Source organism: Ochotona curzoniae, unplaced genomic scaffold (assembly GCF_017591425.1).
Source record: "Ochotona curzoniae isolate NIBS_2020 unplaced genomic scaffold, NIBS_Ocur_1.0 scaffold_4701, whole genome shotgun sequence".
In the NCBI taxonomy this organism is placed as follows: Eukaryota; Metazoa; Chordata; class Mammalia; order Lagomorpha; family Ochotonidae; genus Ochotona; species Ochotona curzoniae.
Window position 1 is genome coordinate 58,034,018 of NW_024467122.1, and position 21,365 is coordinate 58,055,382.

The following is a 21,365-nucleotide window of genomic DNA, read 5'->3' on the forward strand; positions in this document are numbered from 1 at the left end:
TGCTGATCTGGAGCCAGGATCCAGGAACTTCTTCTGGGTATCCCACATGGGTGCAGGGTCCCAAGGCTTTGGACCGTCCTTGACTGCTTTCCCAGGCCACAAGCAGGGAGCTCAATGGGAAGTGGAGCTGCTGGGATTAGAACCAGTTCCCCTAAGGGATCCCGGCACGTTCAAGGTGAGGACTTTAGCCACTAGGCCATGCCGCTGGGCCCCAAAATAAATAAATCTTTAAAAAACAAAAAACTCTGAACAACCATTTCTCTAAGCTCTTAAGTGACAAATTCATAAATTCATGGTAAGATTATGCCTTATCTCCAAATTGTTAATATTGTATTGCATCCTTACCTAGACTAAGATTTTTGCTTTGGGTCTGGCGCAATACCTCAGTAGCTAAATCCTCACTTTGCATGTGCTGGGGTCCCTTATGGGTGCTGATTTGTTTCCCGGCTGCTCCCTGCTTGTTGCCTGGGTAAGCCAGTAGAGGATGACCTAACACCTTGGCAGTGTGCACCTGCTTGGGAGACCGGAAAGAAGCTCCTGGCTTCTGGCTTTGGATTGGCTAAGCTCTGGCTGTTGTGGCCACTTGGGAGTGAACCAGCAAATGAAAGATCTCTCTGTTTATCCTCTATGTTTATCTGCTTTTCCAATAAAAATAAAAATCTTAAAAAAGAAAGAAAGAAAGAAGGAAGGAAGGAAAGAAGGAAGGAAGGAAAGAAAGAAAGAAAGAGATGAGAAGAAAGAAAGAAAGAAGGAAAGAAGGAAAGAAATTAGTTAATTTCCCCTTATTTCTCAGATGGGCCAGAGCTGTGTGTGCACTTAGCCTGTGTGTACACTTAGGTGTGCCCTCAGATCCCCTCTGAGCTGCTACTCACCCAGGCTGAAATCTCATAGATCTTCGGAGAGCACTTAAAGTAGGGCCCTCCGTGCTTCTAGAGCCTTGTACACGTCTAGATTTCTTGCTGCTTTTCCCCTCCCTGTGCTGACAGTGGAATTCCTTTAGGTTCCCAAGAATCCTGCAGGCCCTACCCTGTTTTTCTAAAGGTGAGTTAAACAGGATTGTTTTAAGCTGACAACTTGCCATGTACTTTCTAGTTTATTTTTTCTTAGTTATCTTTACTTTCCAAAAATATTCTGGTACTCCCTCTTGTTCTAAAAGAGGTTTCCCTCTTCTGAGTGCACAGTTTGTTTACTGATGCTTTATTGAGCCAGAAAGATCAGAGTTCTACACTGTCTAAATTAACAACATGATCTAACTGCCAGTAAGCATTTGGTTTCCACTAAATTCTAGATAAAAATTGGCTCTTACATTTGTGGTTATCTGTATGAATCCTAAACATTACTTGCATACCTCTGAAAAATGGTCTCCCCAGCACTAAAGCCAATCATTGAAATGGACTGCTTAAATTAGTCACATAGATGTCAGCATCTCCTTTTCAGACTAGTGCCTGGTAGCTTTTGAATAATTTACTTTGAAAAATATTTATTTAAAGGTCAAATTTGCAGAGAGGACACAGAGATTGTCTTCTAGCCTCCTGGTTTACTCCCCAGATGGCTGCAAAGGCCTGTGCTGGGCCAGGCCAATGCCAGGGGCTTCCTGCAGATCTCCCCCATAGGTGGCGGTGGTCCAAACACTTGGACCATCTTGCACAGCTGTTCTCAGACGATTAGCAGAGAGCTGGATTGGAAGTGGATATGAACAGGCGCTTATATGGGATACCAGCAGCACCAGGTAGTGGTTTCTTTTTGTGCTGTGCTACCACAGAGGCCCCAAATAATTCAGCTTGTACTCCTTTGGGGTAAGGAGTTAGCCAGATAAATTCTCTGTCACTTATGTTAAGACCTGGTTTTATGGGAAACCTTCCCCGGATAATTCTACTCACTTTGAATAGTCCTTTCCCCTCTAACATTTCTGTATGTAATTTACATTCAATAGAGTACTGCTTTGAATTGTTTCAGAATTATGTGCTGTGAGGCTCTGTTATTAGCTTTCTTAAAGATTATTTTATCCTCTAATGAATTATCTCTATTTTTGAGAAATTACCTTCTTTATCTGGTAATATTCTTTGGTCTAAAATCTATCTTTTCTAAGATAAGCAGAGCCGATCTTGCTTTCTTCTGCTAAGTGTTAGCATGGTGTATCTTTTGTGTTTGTCTCATTTGTTCTTTGTTCCTTTTTATTCTTCCTTAAAAGAAATCTTCCAAGGGTGAGCATTGTGGTACCGTGGGTGGCACAGTTAGGCTGCTGTTTGCAATGCTTGCATTTCATATTAGAGTGTTGATTCAATTCATTGCTGCTCCGTTTCCACTCCAGCTCGCCACTAACGCACACTCTGGGAGGCAGACAGCGCTGTTTCAAGTGCGTGGGCCCTTGCCGTGTGCTCACGCAACAGGCCCAAATGCAGTTCCTCGCTTTGGCCTGAGCCAGCCCTAGCTTTCGAATTTAAGGAATGAAACAGCAGTTCTCTGTAACTGTGCTTTTCAAATGGATGAAAGTGAACAGTATAAAAATTTTATGTCTCTTTAAATATTTGAATATACAATAATTGTTTTGATGTCATTGTCTGTTAGCTTTTTGCCTGTGTTTGTTCAGTAGATTATGATGGATTAATTTCCTTTTTTCTCCTACTTATAGATTGATTTTTCTTGCCTCTTTGGATTCAGGTAAATTTTTACTGAGTGCCAGGTGTTTTAAATTTTAGTGATGGATATTACTGTAAATACATTTGAGTTTCTTTTTGGGATATACTTCGACTCCTTGGAAATAGTGTATTCATTTTTTTGAGATTGGTTGATTGATCTGAAAGAGTTAGCAAGCATAAGTGAGCACTAGCCATTTTCCACCTGCTGGTTCACGCAACAAATGGCTGCAACAGCCAGGACTAGGTGGGACCAGATCCAGGAGCCAAGAACTCATCCAGGTTGGACATGCATGTGCAATGGCCAAGATACTTGGGCCATGTTCCATTGCTTTTCTGGATGCAGTAGCAGAGAGCTCGATCTGAAGCAGAGCAGCTGGGATTCCAGCTGGCCCCATATGCGATGCTGGTGTTGGAGACAACAGCCTAACACAGGTCCTGCAGTGCTTGCCCCACGTTAGTAGCAGTTTTATTCCTTTAAGATTTGTTAGGTGGGAACCTGGCCTGATGACCTAGTGACTCAATCCTCACCTTGCACACAGCAGGCTCCCATATGGGCACTGGTTCCTGTCCCGGCTGCTCCACATCCCATCCAGCACCCTGTACCCATGTGGGAGATCCAGAAGAAGGTTCTGACTTCTGGCTTCGGATCAGCTCGGCTGTAACCATTGCAGCCACTTGGGGAGTGAACCAGCAAATGAAAGCTCTTTTGGTTTTTCCTTCTCTCTGTGAATCTGCCTTTCCAATCAGCTGATGGCTAATTATTTGCTCATTAGTAAAGCACGATCCATCTGCATTTCCTCCCTGGTTATGACCCTGTGAATTCCGACTGTTCATTTTGATGATGGAATAGATTGTGTTCCCGTCCCTGCATGAACATGGGCACTGTTGCCTCTAATCTCTTGGAATCCGGGGTAGGAAAATTTTTGTCTGCCAAAGGCAGTTTAAGTTTTTGTAACTTAACTTGCAAGCCATATAAAATTACCAACTTTGAATTTTGAGTGCCACCCATGTTTGCCTTGGCAGTGCCAGACCAAATGATTTTACAGACCTTAACAATCCATGGTTCATACTTTTTCGTTTTGTGGCTCAAGGTAGTTTCCTAAGAATCATGTGCGCTAGTGCCATGGTGAATAGTCATGTCAACCCTTTGCGTGTCTCCTGGGGTCCCGCTCCGGGCAGCTCTCTCCCCTTGTCTTCTGTCCTATAAATGTTCCTTGTTGCTTGGATCCTTAGGGACCTAGCTTGTGTTCCTCAGCTAGGAGAGTGCACCAGGCCCTGCCTCAAAGCTTGCCCCTTTCTCTGCTGCCAGGAAAGTTGCTGTGGCAGTAAGCTGTTCAAGGGATTCACTCCTTCAGTACCCTACCTCCTGGAGCTCACTGTCCTGCGTTACCTGGTGCTTACTGTCTTGGAAACGGTGCTTCACATATTCTGTCTGTTTAGGACTTGTTCCAGGCAGGTGACTGAATCCTGCCCCTGATAGCTCCATCTTGGCTTGAGGTAGAATTCTCTAAATTGGGATGCTATAGATACCCAGTTTCCTGTTTTAGAGCATTAGCTGTCCAAAGTTAATGATCTGTTATTTTGTTTTCCTTTTTCTATCTCATTTTCTAGTCTACGTAAATTTATTAAGCATTTGTTCAGTGGGCATTTACTGGTGACCTTAATTGCAATATTAAGCAGCTATTGTGTATGTTGTTTCAAAACAGAAATGCCTTTTCAGGAAGTGCCCCTTATCCTTTATTTGGGTTGCTTTGAGGTTTGTGTGCTTCCTGTCAAAAGGTAAATTCCAAAGTCCCTTGGAGATTATAACTAACCAAGAAAGTTAGTTGGGACCCTTCAACTCTATAGGTATGAAATAACCAAGAGCCATCTGTCTCTTCTTTTTTAACATATTCATCAGGAGGGAGAGAGCTGTGTCTTAGATAATTCTTGACATTTGTTGTAGCTGCAACTTGATTAAGAGCGAAAACAATGAGGACTAGTAAAGGAAAACCCTAGCAATAAAATGCTAAATGGTATTCAGCGTGTCTCTTACTGATTCTATGACAGTAACAAGGATCTTGGCAGGATTGTCTCCCCGCCCTCTTGGCAAGAACATGGGCTTGGATGAATGCCGTGCATGTAAATTACTATTATGTGAAGTTTTATCTTGTTTTCTTCCATTTCCTTAGTTGCCATTTTGTAGTTGCAAAAACATTAGTAAACTGTTTTAACCTTCTTAGCAACTGAGAATTATAGCCCTGTTTTTATTTGTTTTGATTCCTTTGAGGGGGGCAGGATGCCATTTCATATTTTTTTAACTAAAACTTTTTGTGATAAAATCATTGCTTATTTGTGTTATGCTATGAAATTACAATTTCAACTTAAACTTTCAGTTTTGAACTTTGCTGTGTTAAATTGAAATAGTTCTAGATAGAATGTGCTCTACTGAAAGATAAAAAAATAAATTGCAGTTTTCTCAAATGTGGCTTCAACAATACGAATATTGGAAGTTACAAGCAATTGCTTTTAGACCATATTTTAAACAGCAGGGGAAAAGTTAGGTCAGCGTAGGATAACTTAATCTTTCAGGGTAGTAATTACACAGGTTAGTGGCCAATGACCTGGGAAAGAATTCTAGTTCCCTCTGGAGGTTCCTCAGAAATACCACAGCAAGCCCTCCCTGCTTCCCTGAACGTCAGGTGCTGTCTGGTTTTTAATCCTCCTGGGTTCTAGTTTGTTTTGATAATCTGCGAGCAGGTGTCCTTTCCCCTCGCTGTCCCCCCTTGCCAGTGCCCTTCTCTTTGCCCTCTCCCTTGCCCGCCCTCTTCCGTGCTCTCTTTCTCTTGTGAAAAATTCTAGGTAATCTGTGTCTGTCATGTTCGCTATTATATAGATACACACTACGCTTGTAAAAACATTAAGTCATTTTATCATAAAAGTATTAGGATTTCTATAGGAAAACAATGCATGACTTTAAAAAAATGGATCAGAATCAAGATGGTAATAATAAAGTAGGATAGGAATGTATTTGCATGTTAGTGGGTGGTTTGGGCTGAAAGCAGCATCGAACTTGCCAAACACTTCCCTGCTTGGAAACAACACACTGACCAGCGTGGAATTCCTCTGCATCTCATGAAAGACTAACATCTTGTTCATCATGTGGGAGACTGAAGGCACAAACTGAACCATTTTAAATGAGATCTGTTATATTAATCAGCAAATCACTCAGATTTTTAAATCTAATTAAATTGCATGTGATTAATACACATTTAGAGAGGCATTTACTGTTATGTGAAATTTGCTAATTATGCATTTATTATAAGTTTACATGTTTTGACCAATATGTACAAGCTTACTGCCTCACCAAATCTGTCTTTAAAAAAAATGCCTTTCTTTGGGGCCCGGCACGGTGGCCTAGTGGCTAAAGTCCTCGCCTTGAATGCACCCGGAATCCCGTATGGGTGCCGGTTCTAATCCCTGTGGCCCCACTTCACATCCAATTCCCTGCTTGTTGCCTGGGAAAGTAGTAGAGGAAGGCCCAAACCCTTGGGACACTGCACCCACGTGGGAGACCTTGAAGAGCTCCTGGCTCCTGGCTTCAGACTGGCACAGCACTGGTTATTGCGGTCACTTGGGGAGTGAATCATTGGATGGAAGATCTTCGTCTCTGTCTTTCCTACTCTCTCTATATATCTAATTTGCAATTAAAATAAATAATTTTTTTTAAAATTACCTGTTTGTCTTCACATTTCAAAACCCCAACTATTAATTTTTCTCAAAATAAAGCAAAATATAGTTAATACTAAAAGCATATTTTTATTGGGTCCAGCACAGTAGTCTAGGAACTAAAGTCCTTAATTTGGCATGTGCCATGATCCCGTATGGACACCAATTTGTATTGTATCCCAGCTGTTGCACTTCCCATCCAGCTCCCTGCTTGTGGCCTGGGAAAGCAATAGAGGACAGCCCAAAACCTTGGGACTCTGTACCCATGTGAGAGACCTGGTAGAAGCTCATGGCTCCTGGCTTCGGACGGGCTCAGTTCCAGCTGTTGTAGCCATTTGGGGAGTGAACCAGTGGACAGTAGATTTTATATATATATGTATATATATATATATATATATATATATCCAATAAAAATAATTTTTTCTTTTTTTAATAAATAAATTTTTAAAAACCATTTTAGTAATAAAGGTGATAAGATTTTATGATTTTTCATACTGTAAAATACACCTATATAATGTGTATAATTCATCAGTTTTTATTATATCTGTGAATTATGTACCATAATCGTAATCAAGTTTAGAATGTTTAATTTTTTTAAAAAAAAAGATTTACTTATTTTTATTTGAAAGGCAAATATATAGAGAGGAGGAGAGACAGAAGAAAATCTTCCATCCTATAGTTCACTTCCCAAGTGACCACAGTAGCTGGAGCTGAGCCAATCCGAAGCCAGGAGCCTCTTCCGGGTCTCCCGCATGGATGCAGGATCCCAAGGCCTTGAGTGTCCTCTTTCCCAAGCCACAAGCAGGGAGCTGGATGGGAAGCAGGGCCACAAGGATTAGAACCGGCTCTCATATGGGATCCCAGCACGTTCAAAGCAAGGACTTTAACAGCTACACTATCGCTCTGGGCCTCGGAATATTTTGTTTATTCCAAAAAGAAGCCTACCCATGGGCAGACAATCTCCATTTCCCTCCCCAGCCGTAGGGAAGTATTGATTCTTCCTGTGTTTAAGTTTGCCTTTTTTTTTTAAGATTTATTTTTATTGGAAAGGCAGAAAAAGGAGAGACAGAATGATCCACTGTCACTCCCCAAGTGCCCCCAATGGCCAGAGTTGAACTAATCTGAAGCCAGGAGCCAGAAGCTTTTTCTGGGTCTCATACATGTGTACAGGGTCCCAAGGCTTTGGACTATCCTCCACTGTTTTTCCAGTCCACAAACAGAGAGCTGAAAGGGAAATGGAGCAGCCGGGGCATGAACCAGTGCTCATATAGGTGGTGCTTGCTGGTGCTTGCAAGGCAGAGGATTAGCCAGTTGAGCCATTGTGCCAGCCCTGAGGGGTGTGTGTGTGTGTGTGTGTGTGTTTTCAAGATTCATGTTTGAAGGTCAGAGTTAAGGGGCTGGGTGGAGAGGGAAGCCACTGGTTCACTATCCAAATGTTAGGCCAGGCAGAAGCCAGGAGCCAGTAGCCCTTCCAAGTCTGCCATTGGGTGCAGGAATCCGAGGCCTGGGGCTCTCCTCTGCTGCTGTTTTAGGCTCTGAGTAGGCAGCTGGATTGGAAGTAGGAGAGCCAAGACTGGAACCTATGCCCATATGGGATGCTGGCACCAAAGGCAGAGGCTTAACTTACAAGGCCACAACACGAGCCTCCCAACTGGGATTTTTTTTTTTTAAAGATTTATTTTTATTATTATTTTTTTTGATTGGAAAGGCGGATATACAGAGAGGAGAGACAGAGAGGAAGATCTTCCGCCCGATGATTCACTCCCCAAGTGAGCGCAACGGGCCGATACTATGCCAATCCGAAGCCAGGAGCCTCTTCCAGGTCTCCCACGCGGGTGCAGGTTCCCAAAGCTTTGGGCTGTCCTCGACTGCTTTCCCAGGCCACAGGCAGGGAGCTGGAAGGGAAGCAGGGCTGCCGGGATTAGAACCGGCTGCCATATGGGATCCCGGGTGTGCAAGGCGAGGACCTTTAACCACTTGCGCCACTGCGCCGGGCCCCCAACTGGGATTTTGAAAGAGATTTTTCTGTGTCCTAGGATCAGTTTAGACAGAGTTCCTTAGATTTTGAGTTCATAATGCTAAATTTAGATCTTGACTAGTTTAGCCTTTCTTCCAAATTTAATTTCTCTGTTTTTATCTTTCTCTAACTAGACCCTCTGTACATGAACACATTAAAAGAATTTCTTAGTGTTTAAATACTCCTTCGGGTCCCTGGGTTCTTGTCTAAGCTCATGTTCCTATTCCAGCTTCCTGCTCATGCAGGCCTGGGGAGGCAGCAGGGCCTCAAGGGGCCGAGTGCTGAGCTGCTGTGCACCTACCTGCTCTGGCTGCTGGGCCAACAGTTGGAAGCCCTCCCAGTCTCTTTTTACCTCTACTGTTAATTTTTTAAAAATAGTTTTTCACAAAATAACCTTGAGGAAAATATGAATAAATTACTTTTCTTGTTAAAAACACAACACAATGTGGTATAGGCTAAATATTCCTGTAGCAGTCTGTTTTTAGAGAAACTAGCAAAATGAAGAAAGCAGAAGTACCAAATTGTATCAAACTGTATAAAACAGCAAAAATCCATGTCAAATAATTTCTGTAACTTCTTGGAAATTTTGTTTTTTCTTGCCTTGTTTTTGTTCTAGTGAAATTCACTTTCTATTTGCAAGCATTAGCAAGGATTTATTTATAGGGAAAAATTAGATATGAATAATGCCTCATAAGGAATGTGAATAAGGGTTATAAAAATAAACATCTTAGATTTTTATAATGCTTTAGATTCCAGTGGTGCCTTAAATAAGGCATGGTTAGTTAGATGATAGCATGTGTAGTTTTTTCTTAATTGACAAGTTAAAGTCATATTTGTGGTGTGCAGCATTGGTACTTGATATTTGCTCACACCGTGGAGTGTCTGATACAGGCTGTTTACCATGTGCATGGCCTTAGGTCCTTAGGGTCAATACCAGTCGTAGTTTTTGAGGTGAGTACCATGACCAGTCGCTTGCCAACCTTTTCTGCTCTGCCTTAGAATCCCTGGAGAGCTCTCAGAAATTCCCGTACCTCTATGTAACACAGCAGACCTAGTCCACCCCAATTTTGGGTGTGACACTCAGACACCGGAGTTTAAAACAAAAACAAAAATAAAAGATTGGAAAGGCACTGGATCCTCTGGATCACTCCACAAATGCCTACAGCAGCCAGAACTTGGCCAAAGCTGGGAGCCGGGACTCAATATGCTGCTCCCAGGCACCTGTTAACTGGAGCACGGAGGTCTCCCCAGCTACCCGGAAAACTGGGATCCAGCTGTGCGTCAGGAGGAAATCTGTCACAGATCACAGGTCAGAAAAGTAGGCAGCATAGCGGGTCTCTGCAGTTCCACAGGGGAAGCTTACCGTCCTTCCCTCAGAATGGAAACCAGTTGGGTGGTGGTAAGCCAAGCGCTGACATGCCATGGGAATGCCAGTTCCAGTCCTGGCTTCTCCATTCCCAGTCCTTGATGGTGCGCCTGACCGAGGCTTGGGCCTGTGCTGCCCATGTGAGAGACCTCGATGGAGCTTCTGGCTTCTACCCCGGCCCAGCCTTTGTGTCCATCTGGGCTGTGAACCAGCAGGTGAAGCTGTTCCTCTCACTCCTTCTAACGCTTCCTTTCTATGAAGAAATGCCCTAGCCTTTGTGTTCACTTGGGGTGTGAACCCCGATATATCATTGCTTCAGTCTGCTATACATGATACAAAGAGGTCATCACTCAGTGATCTTAAAACACACAAAAACAAGAATATATGGCTCACCATGAAGAGTTTAAACATGAAGTCACAATGCTGACTCCGGTGGTGGTGTTAGCTAGTCAGGGACTTGATCAAAACGCTGAAGAATTTGGTGGGGAAGGTACAAGCATGTGTGCAGCGGTAAGAATTTCTTCAGAGAAATGGGAACAATTTTTTTTTTCAGATTTATTTATTTTACTTGATTAGAGGAGACACAGAGAGATCTTCCATCCTCAAGATTACTTCCTAAGTGGCAGCTAAGGTCAGAGCTGGGCCTGTCCAAAGCTGGGGGCCCAAGAACTTGAGCCATTCTCTGCTGCTTTCCCTGGCATTAGCAGGGCGCTGGATCCAAAGTGGAGCATCTGGGGCACGAACCAGGGCCTGCGGGATGCCATGCCCCAGGCAGAGGGCTCTGACAGTGTGCTTTGGTCTGGTCCAGCCCTGGCTGCTGTGGGCATTTGGGAAGGAGGCCAGAGGTTGGAGATTTCCCTCTGTTGTTCTGTTACTACATGTCATTGAAATAGATTAAAATAATTATTTTTTAAGATGGGTTTTACAAAAAATACCTAACCCACCTTGTTCAAATTTGTGACACCATTCTTGTGTTGTAGAGTAGTTCCTCATGGATACTGCAACTGACAGTTACCTTAAGAAGTGTAGCACACTGCTCTAACTGTGCACGCCCGTGGAAATTTCCTTTGTAGAGCACTTCTTAGATTTTAGGGCTAGGCGTTTTCGCATTTCTTCCTGTTAGTTCGTTGATATAGGAGAAAATAATTGGTTTAAAAAATTTACACAGAAGCCTTTCCAGATAGTTTGTTTTGTTTTTTTTTTTTTAAGATTTATTTACTCATTGGGAAGGCAGATATACAGAGAGAAAGATCTTCCATCCACTGATCCACATCCTGAGCATTCACTACGTCCACAGCTGAACCGATTTGAAGCCAGGAGCCTCTTCAGGGACTCCCAGATGTATGCATACAGAGAGTCCAAAGACCTTGGGCCGTCCTCGACTGCTTTCCCAGGCCACAAGCAGGGAGCTGGATAGGAAGAGGAGCAGGCAGGATTAAAACCGGCGCCCATATGGGATTCTGAGCACATGCAAGGCAAGGACATTAGCTGCTAGGCTACTACATTGGGCCCCCAGGTAGTTTGAGTTAGAATTTTCACCTGCTGTTGCGCTACTTGGGGAGTGAAATCAGCAAATGGAAGATATTTCTCTGTCTTTCCTCTTCTGTATATCTGACTTTAAATAAATAAATAAATCTTTTTAAAAAACGTAATTTTCACCTGCCTGGACGCCCAGTCTCCACCTTGCCTGAGTGTGTATTGTCTGATTGCATAGTGCTACCATTCTGTTAGCATTTCCCATCCCTTTTTATATTCAGCCTTGCATTACAGATTATAAATCTTGATATTCATGAATACTTTATTTCTAGACAAACTACATTTTTTTGTGTAAATTTATTTGAAAGAATTATATAGAGGAGAAGAGAGTAAGAGAGATCTTCCATCCCACTGGTTCACTCCCCAAATGGCCTCTATGGTCAAGGATTGACCAGGTCAAAGCCGGGATTTTAAAGCCTCATCTGTGTCTCCTATGAGGGTGCAGGGACCCAAGCATGTGGGCCGTCTTCCTCTGCTTTCCCAGGGGTAATAGCAGGGACCTGGGTCAGAAATAGAGCAGCTGGGTCTAACATGGGATGCCATCCCCACAAGCAGCAGCTTAACCCACTGAGCCATGGTGCGGGTCCCAAGTAAGCACATTTTTAAACAGAAGACTTTATTACTATCCAGTTGAGGCATAGGGAGTCTTGATAAATGTTTGAAAATACCACTTAAGACGTACCGTGGGCCCAGCCAGTAGCCCAGTGGGCAAAATCCTCACTTCGCATGCACCGGGATCCCATATGGGTGCCAGTTCTAATCCTGGCAGCTCCACTTCCCATCCAGCTCCCTGCCTGTGGCCTGGGAAAGCAGTTGAGGATGGCCTAAAGCCTTGGGACCCTGCACCCAGGTGGGAGACCTGGAAGAGCTCCTGGCTCCTGCGTTCAAATCAGCTCAGCTATAGCCGTTGCGGTCACTTGGGCAGTGACCTAGCGGATGAAAGATTTTTCTCTCTGTATCTTCTCTCTATATATTTGGCTTTCCAGTAAAAATAACTCAATTTTAAAAAAAGAAGACATACCGTAATTGCTCTGCCATCCCCAAAATGGCTAACAATTTATTGCTGAAGAAGAAGCAGCATAGGTTTATAGGTTGTCCATGTTTGCTTTCTGTTTCTTTATTATTATTATTATTGTTAAATCAGTTGTTTATAAATTAACTCATAGTTACTCCAAAGCCATCTTATTATTCCCACATATAAGAGGCTGTCTCACTTTTCTTTTCACTTTGTACAGCCAAAGTATTGCCCTGGCAAACCTGTATGTGGTGTGAAAGGTGAAACATAATTATTCAGCTTAATTTTTAGTTGTTCATTCTTTAGTAATGTTTTGTAGAGGGTTAAAATGGTCAGAAGTGAATAGAAACAGTAGTGGAGTTAACAGAATGTTTTATCTTACAGGGAAAATATTTATTCCCAAACAAAAACCTGTGCAGACTCTCACCGAAGAAACCATCTCTCTGGATCCGGAACTAGAAGAGGCGCTAACGAGCGCTTCCGATACGGAGCTGTGCGACCTGGCAGGTACCCGCTCCACCGCGGGGCTCTAGGAGTGGGCGCGGGCTGCGGGGGAGAAGCTGCACAAAGCGACACGTGTCACAGAAACGCCCGCCTCGCCTGGAGCGTGCCGTTAAATGAGTAACCACGTGTTTGGCTTTGTATTTTCAAGGGTGAAATCTGATTCGAATGATTTAATTTTCTTAAAGCTTCTTGATTTTTTTTTTGTATTGATAGGATTTATTTTATCTTGTATATTTTCTGTTTGCAAATTTGCGTTTTGCTAAAAATCTTTCATCCCCTGCTGCTGCGTTCGTTAGCGGCTGTCCTTTCTTCAGGCTCAGCTGCTGTCCTGTTTTATAAAGGCCCAGAGATGGGTAACCAGGAAGCAGGCACACCAGTGAGGCCTGAGCCAACCATGAGCTTTTCCAACGTGTGTGCAACACTGCACACCTCCTTGTTGCTTTCAGTATTGCCACTTTCGCTTATCCCTCCCCCCACCTACCCGTACACATTTATCTTGTATCGCAAAGGGAGAGATAACCCCCAAAAGTCACGTACGTGTTTGAAGGAAGTGGTGAGGATTCTTTGGGAAGAAGCTTGGAGCTGGCCAGATCAAGGTGTTAGTGCCAGCAGAGGGAGCAGTTGAGCTGATGATGAACAGCAGATGCTTGGAGGTGTCAGTTTTTCTCTTCGCCACTAGAGGGAGCTCAGCATCTATCTGCTTTTAGACGCTGACTCCAGCTGCTTCTGATGAATTCAAGCAGAAATGGAAGCAGGGAGGGGAAAGGGGGTTGATGAGAGATTGTAGATAATAGTTAATCTCTCTCTGTAGCTGATAAATCTTACTGAATTTAATAAGACAGTATCCAGAGACTGTTAACATTCTTCACAAAAAATAAATTTGATTGTAAAATTAATTGTTTATATTTAGAGCAGGTAGAAATATAAGTTTCCCTTTTTATGTTGTAGCCATTCTTGGGATGCACAATTTGATAACGAATACACAGTTCTGTAATGTCGTGGGAAGCAGTAATGGTGTCAACCAAGAACATTTTTCAAGTGAGTACTTTAAGTGCTTCGTGAATTCTAATTCTTTACTTAAATATATCTTGTTTTCTCCATATAACAACTTTAGCATTGGCTTAATTTTTAATTTTTAGCTTTGATCATGTTTCCATAGTTGCTCAGGGTGGGAAGAATCAAGAGTCAGGGAAAAGCGGGTGCTGGAGGCCAGGTCCAGCCAAGTTCGGAGCTCGAGAAGGGTGTGTGGAGTCAGCGAAAAGACACGGACACTGTCTCTTGGTGTCCTCCTGTAACAGCTCAAGAAGAAACTGTCCTATTTACTCAGACACGTCACAAGCCTCTGCACAATCGTTTCATTTTACTATCTTTAACTTCAGAACTAAGCCAGCGTGCTCAGGGCTCACGAACTTGGCACCCACCGCACAGGCTGGCCCAAGAACCTGGCCTGTCCTGCACCCCATCCTGGTTCTCAGATCTGCCAGTGGATGTTATGAGCTGGCCCCACCTGGTCTGGGCTGCTCCTTTCCTTGGTTCTTGTGCTCACCTGCAAGGACTGTTCCTCACAGGGGTGTTCCCCACGCTCCTCTATCAGTCCTTGTCCCAGTGGCAGAGCTCGCGCACACCGGTGGGTCTTGCCCAGGTTGACTTAGTCCACCTCTTGTCCTGGCAGGAGCAGTGGCCTTTGCCCAACCGGCCCACACCCATTCCAGTTCTTACTAATGGGTGTTACAGCCCAGTCACACCTTGTCCACACCCAGACACAGCTCTCACATGGTTCAGCTGGAGTCTAGTTTAATCTGGCTTACTCCAGACTGAGTCCACACCCATGCCGAGGGAGGCTGCAGCCATGTCCAGCCCAGACTCCTGCCCTAATTCCGGCTCTTGGACTCACCAGTGGAAAGCTGGAATGTTTCCTTAGCTCCTCAACCAGGCCCGTTCCAGCCCCAGATGTTGCACGTGGCAGTGGGGTTGCAGTTCCACAGGAATGAGCCAACATTACGTACACACTCCCGATTCTGTCCCCAGACCTGATTGTCTCGCGTGCTGGTTAGGGTCATGGACCAGCCTACCAGTAAGCATCTCCTGTTCCCACTCACTGTGCGTACTGTGATCAAGCCTGCCCAGTAGGCCTCAGTCCTAGCTTTAGTGTACTCTAGTGAGTGGTATTTGGTGGTGGTCGATGCTAGCTACCCCAGCTCAGGTCTCCCATGGGTGCTGGTGCTTTAGTCTGACCCTTAAAAGGTCCTTCTACCTCCCCTCAAAACAGCTCAGTCTCAGCCTCCTCACTTACCTGCAAGTACACTGGCCTTGTCTATGGAAGTCCCTAAGTAGTCATTCCTCACCTGGACATGAACCCTCAAGTCCTTGTTTGCCCCCACCTGCGTCATCCCCCATGCCCCCTGTAACCCCATACTGTCACAACCCAGAGCGTGCCTCCAGGCAACCTGAGGGATTTGCCTGGTGGCATTGGTGCCTGGGCTGCCTGACCTGCCCCACCCCCACCCACTGCATGGCCAGGGCAAGAGATCCAGGACTTGAATGGTAAACATTTGATGCTTATTCTATCCGCAAATGTAGTAAGAACCTCAGTAAATAATATGAGTGGTAAACAGTATATAAGCTGGTTAAACTGGGGTTTTGACATTTTGTTCTGAGTATCACTGATTTTCAAGAAATATAAGACTAACAAAGAAACTACAATATGAAAATATATTCAAGAAAAACCACAAAACTATTCAGCCTGAGATTTTTCAAAAGTTCACCTCAAAGTGTTGAGTCATGCAGGTTTTATCAAGAATGAAATCAGTGCCCAGCATGGTAGCCTATAGTGCTCGCCTTGCTCACACCAGGATCCCATATGGGCACCAGTTTGTCACAGTGGCCATGCGTGTGGCCTGGGAAGGCAGTCGAGATTGGCCCCAAGGTCTTGGGACCCTACACCCGCATGGGAGACCCAAAAGAAGCTCCTGGCTTCAGATTTGCTCAGCTCCTGCTGGTGTTGCCAGTTGGGAGTGAACTATTGAATGGAAAGATCTTTCTGTCTCTCCTTCTTTCTGTAAATCTGCCCTTCCAGTAAAAATAAATAAATCTTCATAAGAGAGAGAGAGCTTCCAGCCATAGGTTCACTCCCCAGATGGCCACAGTGGCCAGGGCTGAGCTACGAGTTAGGAAGGGAGCAGCCAAGACACAAAGCAGCACCCATATGGGATGTCAGCATCGTATGTGGTGGCTTTACCCACTGTGCTACAGTCCTCTTGAATGTGGAATATTTTTGTTTAGTTCTCACAGCATTTCTATGAAATTGGCATTATTATCCTTCATTTGCATGTGAGGGAGTTGGGACTTTACAAGTGATTAAATAAGTAGCCTCAGTATCACATAAAATTGGTAGTAAGGACTCAGCTTCCTGCCATGTAACATGTCACTCAGCAGTGGATCATACTTTTATTGCACTTAGTATATATGGATGTATGTCGCTTCACTGCCTCACGTTCCATCTTATGTTCTATGAATTGGCTATTCCCCTTGCTTGTTTATATTTTCACTACAGAAATGTTCAGGCTTGCGTGAAGGAAGAGAAAATAATGTTTGCATCACCTACCGTCAGCTGTTACTACTGTCTGTCCGTCCTTGTTTTAGTCATCTGCCGCATCCCACCATTTGTCTTTCATTTGCATTACTTTACTCATAAGGATTTCCTTAGACATCTCTCATAAATAGTCTTTTATTATATCCACAATGTCATTATCAAACACAAAAATTAACAGTAGCCCATCTTAGCATGCAACACCCAGTCAATATCCAGATTTCAAAAAACTTTCACATTTGGCTCAACTGAGGATCCAAATAAAGGTTACACACTGCAGTTAGCTGTCTCTCTGTCTCCAATTTTCACACTTCTCTGCAATCTCTTTCCCTCTTTTTTTTCATACATTCATTTCTTGAAGAAGTTGGATTTGTTGGGAAGAATTTTCTACATTCTGCATTTGGCTCATTGCAACCTGATGACAGAATCTTCTGTTCTTCTGTCCCCTGTGTCTCAGAAAACTTAGTTCTGATGACTTGGTCAGGTTCAGGTGCAGGGTTTTGGTTTTTGTTTTGGCAGGAATGCTTCATAGTTGTGATCAAACCATATTAGGAAGCTTGCCGACTTTTTGTTTGTTGTTATAGATGTGGTAAAAGGTGAAAAGATGGTTCCAGTATTTGATGAGCCACCAAATCCAACCAATGTTGAGGAGAGTTTGAGGAGAATTAAAGAAAATGATGCTCGTCTTGTTGAAGTTAATTTGAATAATATTAAGGTAGGTGTGCCAAGCAGAGTTGTTTTGCATTGCTTTGAGTCACTTGGGCCAGTCTGGGTTCTGGGCAGTTTTGATAGAGGAGTCTAATTCTTTGTGCCATGTGGTAAACATTTTGTTCCCTAACAGTAAGCTAACATAGGCTCCTTCATATTTTAGAAAGTAAAACATTAAAATATTTTCTGACTTGATTATTTATAGTTAATTGTATAAAAATGCGAGCCCTATAGATTATCTGGTGATTCCTCTGACTCTCAAAGTACATTGAACCTTTTGTGTTGTTTTTTTTTTTTCTCAAAGCATAATCTGTATATAGTTAAAATCCCCCCTTTAATGGACAGCTCTCTGAGCTTTGCCGGTTGTACACGGTTGTACAGCTGCACTAACAGTCAAGATGTGAAGTGTATCTGTCACCCCAGAAGTCTACCCACACCCCTTTTTAGTCCTTCTCTGCCCCCAGTCTAGTGCCTAACAACCACCGATCTCATTCCCTGAGACTTTGCCTTCTCTTGTATAAATGGAATCAAGTATGTAGCCTTTTGCATGCGCCCGTGTGTAACACATGGGAGATTCATCTGTGCTGCTGCAGTGTCCTGGCTGGGACGCCACTGAGTGGATACGCTACCTTACGTTTACCCGCCACCCTGCGGTGTTTTCCAGCTTGGGTTGATCATGAATGAAGTCACTGAACACATTCCCTACCAGGTTGTTGTATGTGCACTTGCTTTCATTTCTCTTTATTCAATATCAAAAAGTGGACTTTCTGGGATTTTACTAAGTTTTAAGCAATATAAATCTTCCTTGGAGTTAGAAGGTCGTGGGAGTAATAAGTTAGCAAAGGGTTAACTCCCTATCTCTTATTAGCCACTCATCATTTTATGTCTTCACTTATCTGAATTGGGGTTTGAAGATTCTGGAAATTCAGTGAACCTGGGGAAGAAGCCCTCTGTGCCTGTCTCTGTGAGCGGAGGGGAGAAGGCTGATGTGCTGATAGCCTTAGCTGACCACTGGCCTTATTTTAATCTAATCCCCTTATGTCTTTGTCAGTAAATAGACAATAATGGTCTGAAAAGAACCAGCCTGTGGGGATTGAAGTCTTCAGAACTAAAGGGAGAAATTGATGCCTGCTATAACTCAAGTTCTCTCTCAATACTTCGTAGCTTGCTAAGCAAGTGGGAACACTGTGTCAACTGCCAGAGTTGTATCAGGAGAGGGGAACTCCCGTGTCTGTGTAGAAGAAGTGTATTCCTCTTGTAATGAACTGGTTGGTTTCACATAACAAAGATAATCAAAAATAGAGTATGGAGTGCTACAGAAATGGTTATTTGTGTTATGTGCCAAAATGTGCAAATGTGCCAGAAAAGTCAAGGAGGCATGGAGGAAGCTGTGGGGTGTGGGCTTATTTTTTGTTGTAAGTACAGATATATCGAGTTAATGTGCTGAATTTCCAAAAAACAGAAATGTAATTATGCTTCATTTTTCTTTCCAGAACATCCCAATTCCAACCCTAAAAGATTTTGCGAAGGCTTTGGAAACCAACACCCATGTGCAGAATTTCAGTCTCGCAGCCACTCGGAGCAATGACCCCGTTGCTGTTGTAAGTAAGCCGCTGTGACAGTACTGAGATTACGCCAGCCGGTCAGGGTGGGCAGGTTAGGGCAGTGGTTGTGCTGTGAGGTTTTTGTCTTGAGCAACGTTCACTCCCCTTTTCTGGTGGGTGTTTAAGCTTCTCTTAGACTCTGTAGCATTTACTGCCTCTTTATGTTTATTTTTTCCTCTATTTCCTTCTTGTGAAGTTTTAAAATTAGGATGACTGCGAGTTTTCAAAACCACATATAATCGTGCCCTGTGCATACTGTTCTGCAGCTTGGTTTTCTCCTCAGTGGTGTGTCTTACAGATTGTTCATGTCAGTACATGAAGATCTATGATCTTGTCACATCTGCAGAGGATTCAGTTTATGTCTCTGTCGTATTAGATTTTTGTCAGGTACTCTTCAGCATCTGTTGAAATGGTCGTGTGGATTTTTCCCCCCTCATTCTGTTAGTATAATTTCTGTGTATTGAAGCACTCTCCCATTCCTAGGATAAATTCCACTTGATCATCATGTAAATGTTTTCCTTCAGTTGGCTGAGTTTCCTGTGGCTGTCCTCTTACCTCGTTGGATGTCTCGGGCCCCTGTGCTGTTTCTGCTTCACTGAAATGGCCTTGACTCTGTCCTGTGTGCTCTCACTTCCAGGATGACCTCATTCACTTCCATCGATACATTCATGTATTATGTACAATGACTGGGGTCACTGTCTCTAAGTGCTAGCTCCCTGTTGAGCTCGGTCATATCAAGCTCTCAACGGCTTTACTTGGGCACCATTAGACCTCTTACGTCAGGGTCCTATGCCAAACTCCTGACTTTGTTTCCATTCCTGCTTCTCTCGCAGTCTTTTCGATGTCAGTAGATGGCAGCACCAGTCTTTCACTGGTCAGGCAGTCAAGGTGTCTACAACCCATTTAGTTGCATTTACCTGAACTTTGTGCTCTGCTCTGGCTCCTGGCCTCAGCTGCGTCCTGAAGCACATCCTGGGAGGCAGTGTGTGATGGCCCGAGTGACTGACTGCCATCCACACCGAGTTTCTGGCGTCAGCCAGTCTTGGCCATTAGAGTTATAGAAGTCAGTCAGTGAATGCGAGTTGTCGCCCTACCTCTGTCTTTACCTTTTTGCCTTGCAAAGTAATTAAAATTAAACATTTTTCAAGAAATCATCTCTGACTTTTCCTTTCTCACAAATAACAAAATCTTTAAGATATTTGTAACTCCAACCACTTCTCACCATTTTCACATCTGCCATCCTGCTCTGAACCACTATCTGACCTTACCGCCTCCTAATGAGCTGTCTTTTGTCATACATGTTTGAAAGCAAATTCTTCACATAGCACCAACAGTAACTATTTTGAAATTTAGGCTGATAAATCATCTCACCCTGAGGATCTTCCAGCACCTTCTCATCTCACCGAGAGTCAAAATGAAGATCTTCAGATCACCTTAGAAGACCTTATTTTCTCTGCTCATTTTCTTTACTAGCCGTTTCATTATGCTCGCAGCCACACCACTGTCTCAGATGGCTCCACGAGGCCTTTACCTGGTTTCCTCTGTCTAGAAGACAAACGCTGTGGGTTCACTTCATCACTGCATTGGAGTCTTTTCTGAGGAAGACCTTTCGTGACCCCCGTGTGAAAAGGCCATTTGCCCTTGCCCACCCTTCTCCCCCTCTGCCTTAATTTGCATTTCGATTTTGGGGACTGTCTTATATTTTGCATGCTTGCTTGCTGTTTGTGGCCCTCCACTGGAGTATTAAGTTTCATCCAGTAAAGATCTGAATCTTTAGAACACTGCTGATTGAATGGTAGGTTGTTGGTGATATTTAAATGAACATATGCAGGAAAGTAAGAGGTCTGTTCCAGGCCACGCAGCTAGTTCCTGCTGGTGGGGAGTGCAGGGGTGCAGGGCTGGGTGACATGGGATGTGCTGCTGTTTAGCAGCCCCGCCGCCCGTGTTAGAGTGCCTTAGATCAGCCCTGCTTCTGATGCAGCTTTGTGATAGTGCACCCCTGGGGGCAGCCGGGATGAGCGTGTCCTTGCTTTCCAGTCATCCACCTGGGAGACTCACATAGAAGTCTGACTCGGGGCTTAGGCCTAGCCTGTCACTGGCCATTGCGGTCATTTTGGGATTGAGCCAGAGGAGAAAAGATTCATCTCTCTCTCGTCTGTCTCATCTCTCCCTCTCACTCTGTTAACCCTGCCTTTCAACCCAAGTAAATAAATCAAATTTTCTTTTAACGAAGATACATGTGTGTAGATACCTGTGTGTCCCCCTTGTCTTTAAGTTAGCTTTAAGCTTGATCTTACCTTTTATTTTCGGTAGTTTAACCTTGCTTCTGATCCCACTAAAGGACTGGTTTTTACAAACTCAAACTCATAATCTTGCCTTCTTTCCCCCCTCCTCTCTCTCTCTCTCTCTCTACCTCTGTTTCGCTCTCCCTTCTCAGTTGTTCCTGTCTGTTAATTAATCAGTATAATGTTCATCAAGAACTGCACCAGATGTCTCGCGCTGTACCATATCCTGGGAGAAACATAATGGAAGCAGGCCGAACTCATGCCATTCCTTAGTTATTTCACACTTAGTTACGTGTAGACATGTAAAACCACCTAGGAGGTGATTCGTGACGCTGTGACATGAAAGATCACATGAAGTCACGTTGGTTGGCTGCCCTTGTCTGTGGTTGCGTGG

General features: G+C 43.8%; 1 protein-coding gene across 2 annotated transcripts in view; it reads left to right on the forward strand.

The window, feature by feature from the left end:
* TMOD3 (tropomodulin 3) overlaps window positions 1-21,365 on the forward strand; it is a 66,205-nt gene that overhangs the window by 34,918 nt on the left and 9,922 nt on the right. For both annotated transcript variants that reach the window (XM_040970026.1, XM_040970025.1), the window contains 4 exons: window positions 12,666-12,788; window positions 13,734-13,823; window positions 16,959-17,089; window positions 18,576-18,683. In XM_040970026.1, coding sequence (XP_040825960.1) covers window positions 12,666-12,788; window positions 13,734-13,823; window positions 16,959-17,089; window positions 18,576-18,683 — 452 coding nt within the window. The remainder of the gene's footprint in view (window positions 1-12,665; window positions 12,789-13,733; window positions 13,824-16,958; window positions 17,090-18,575; window positions 18,684-21,365) is intronic.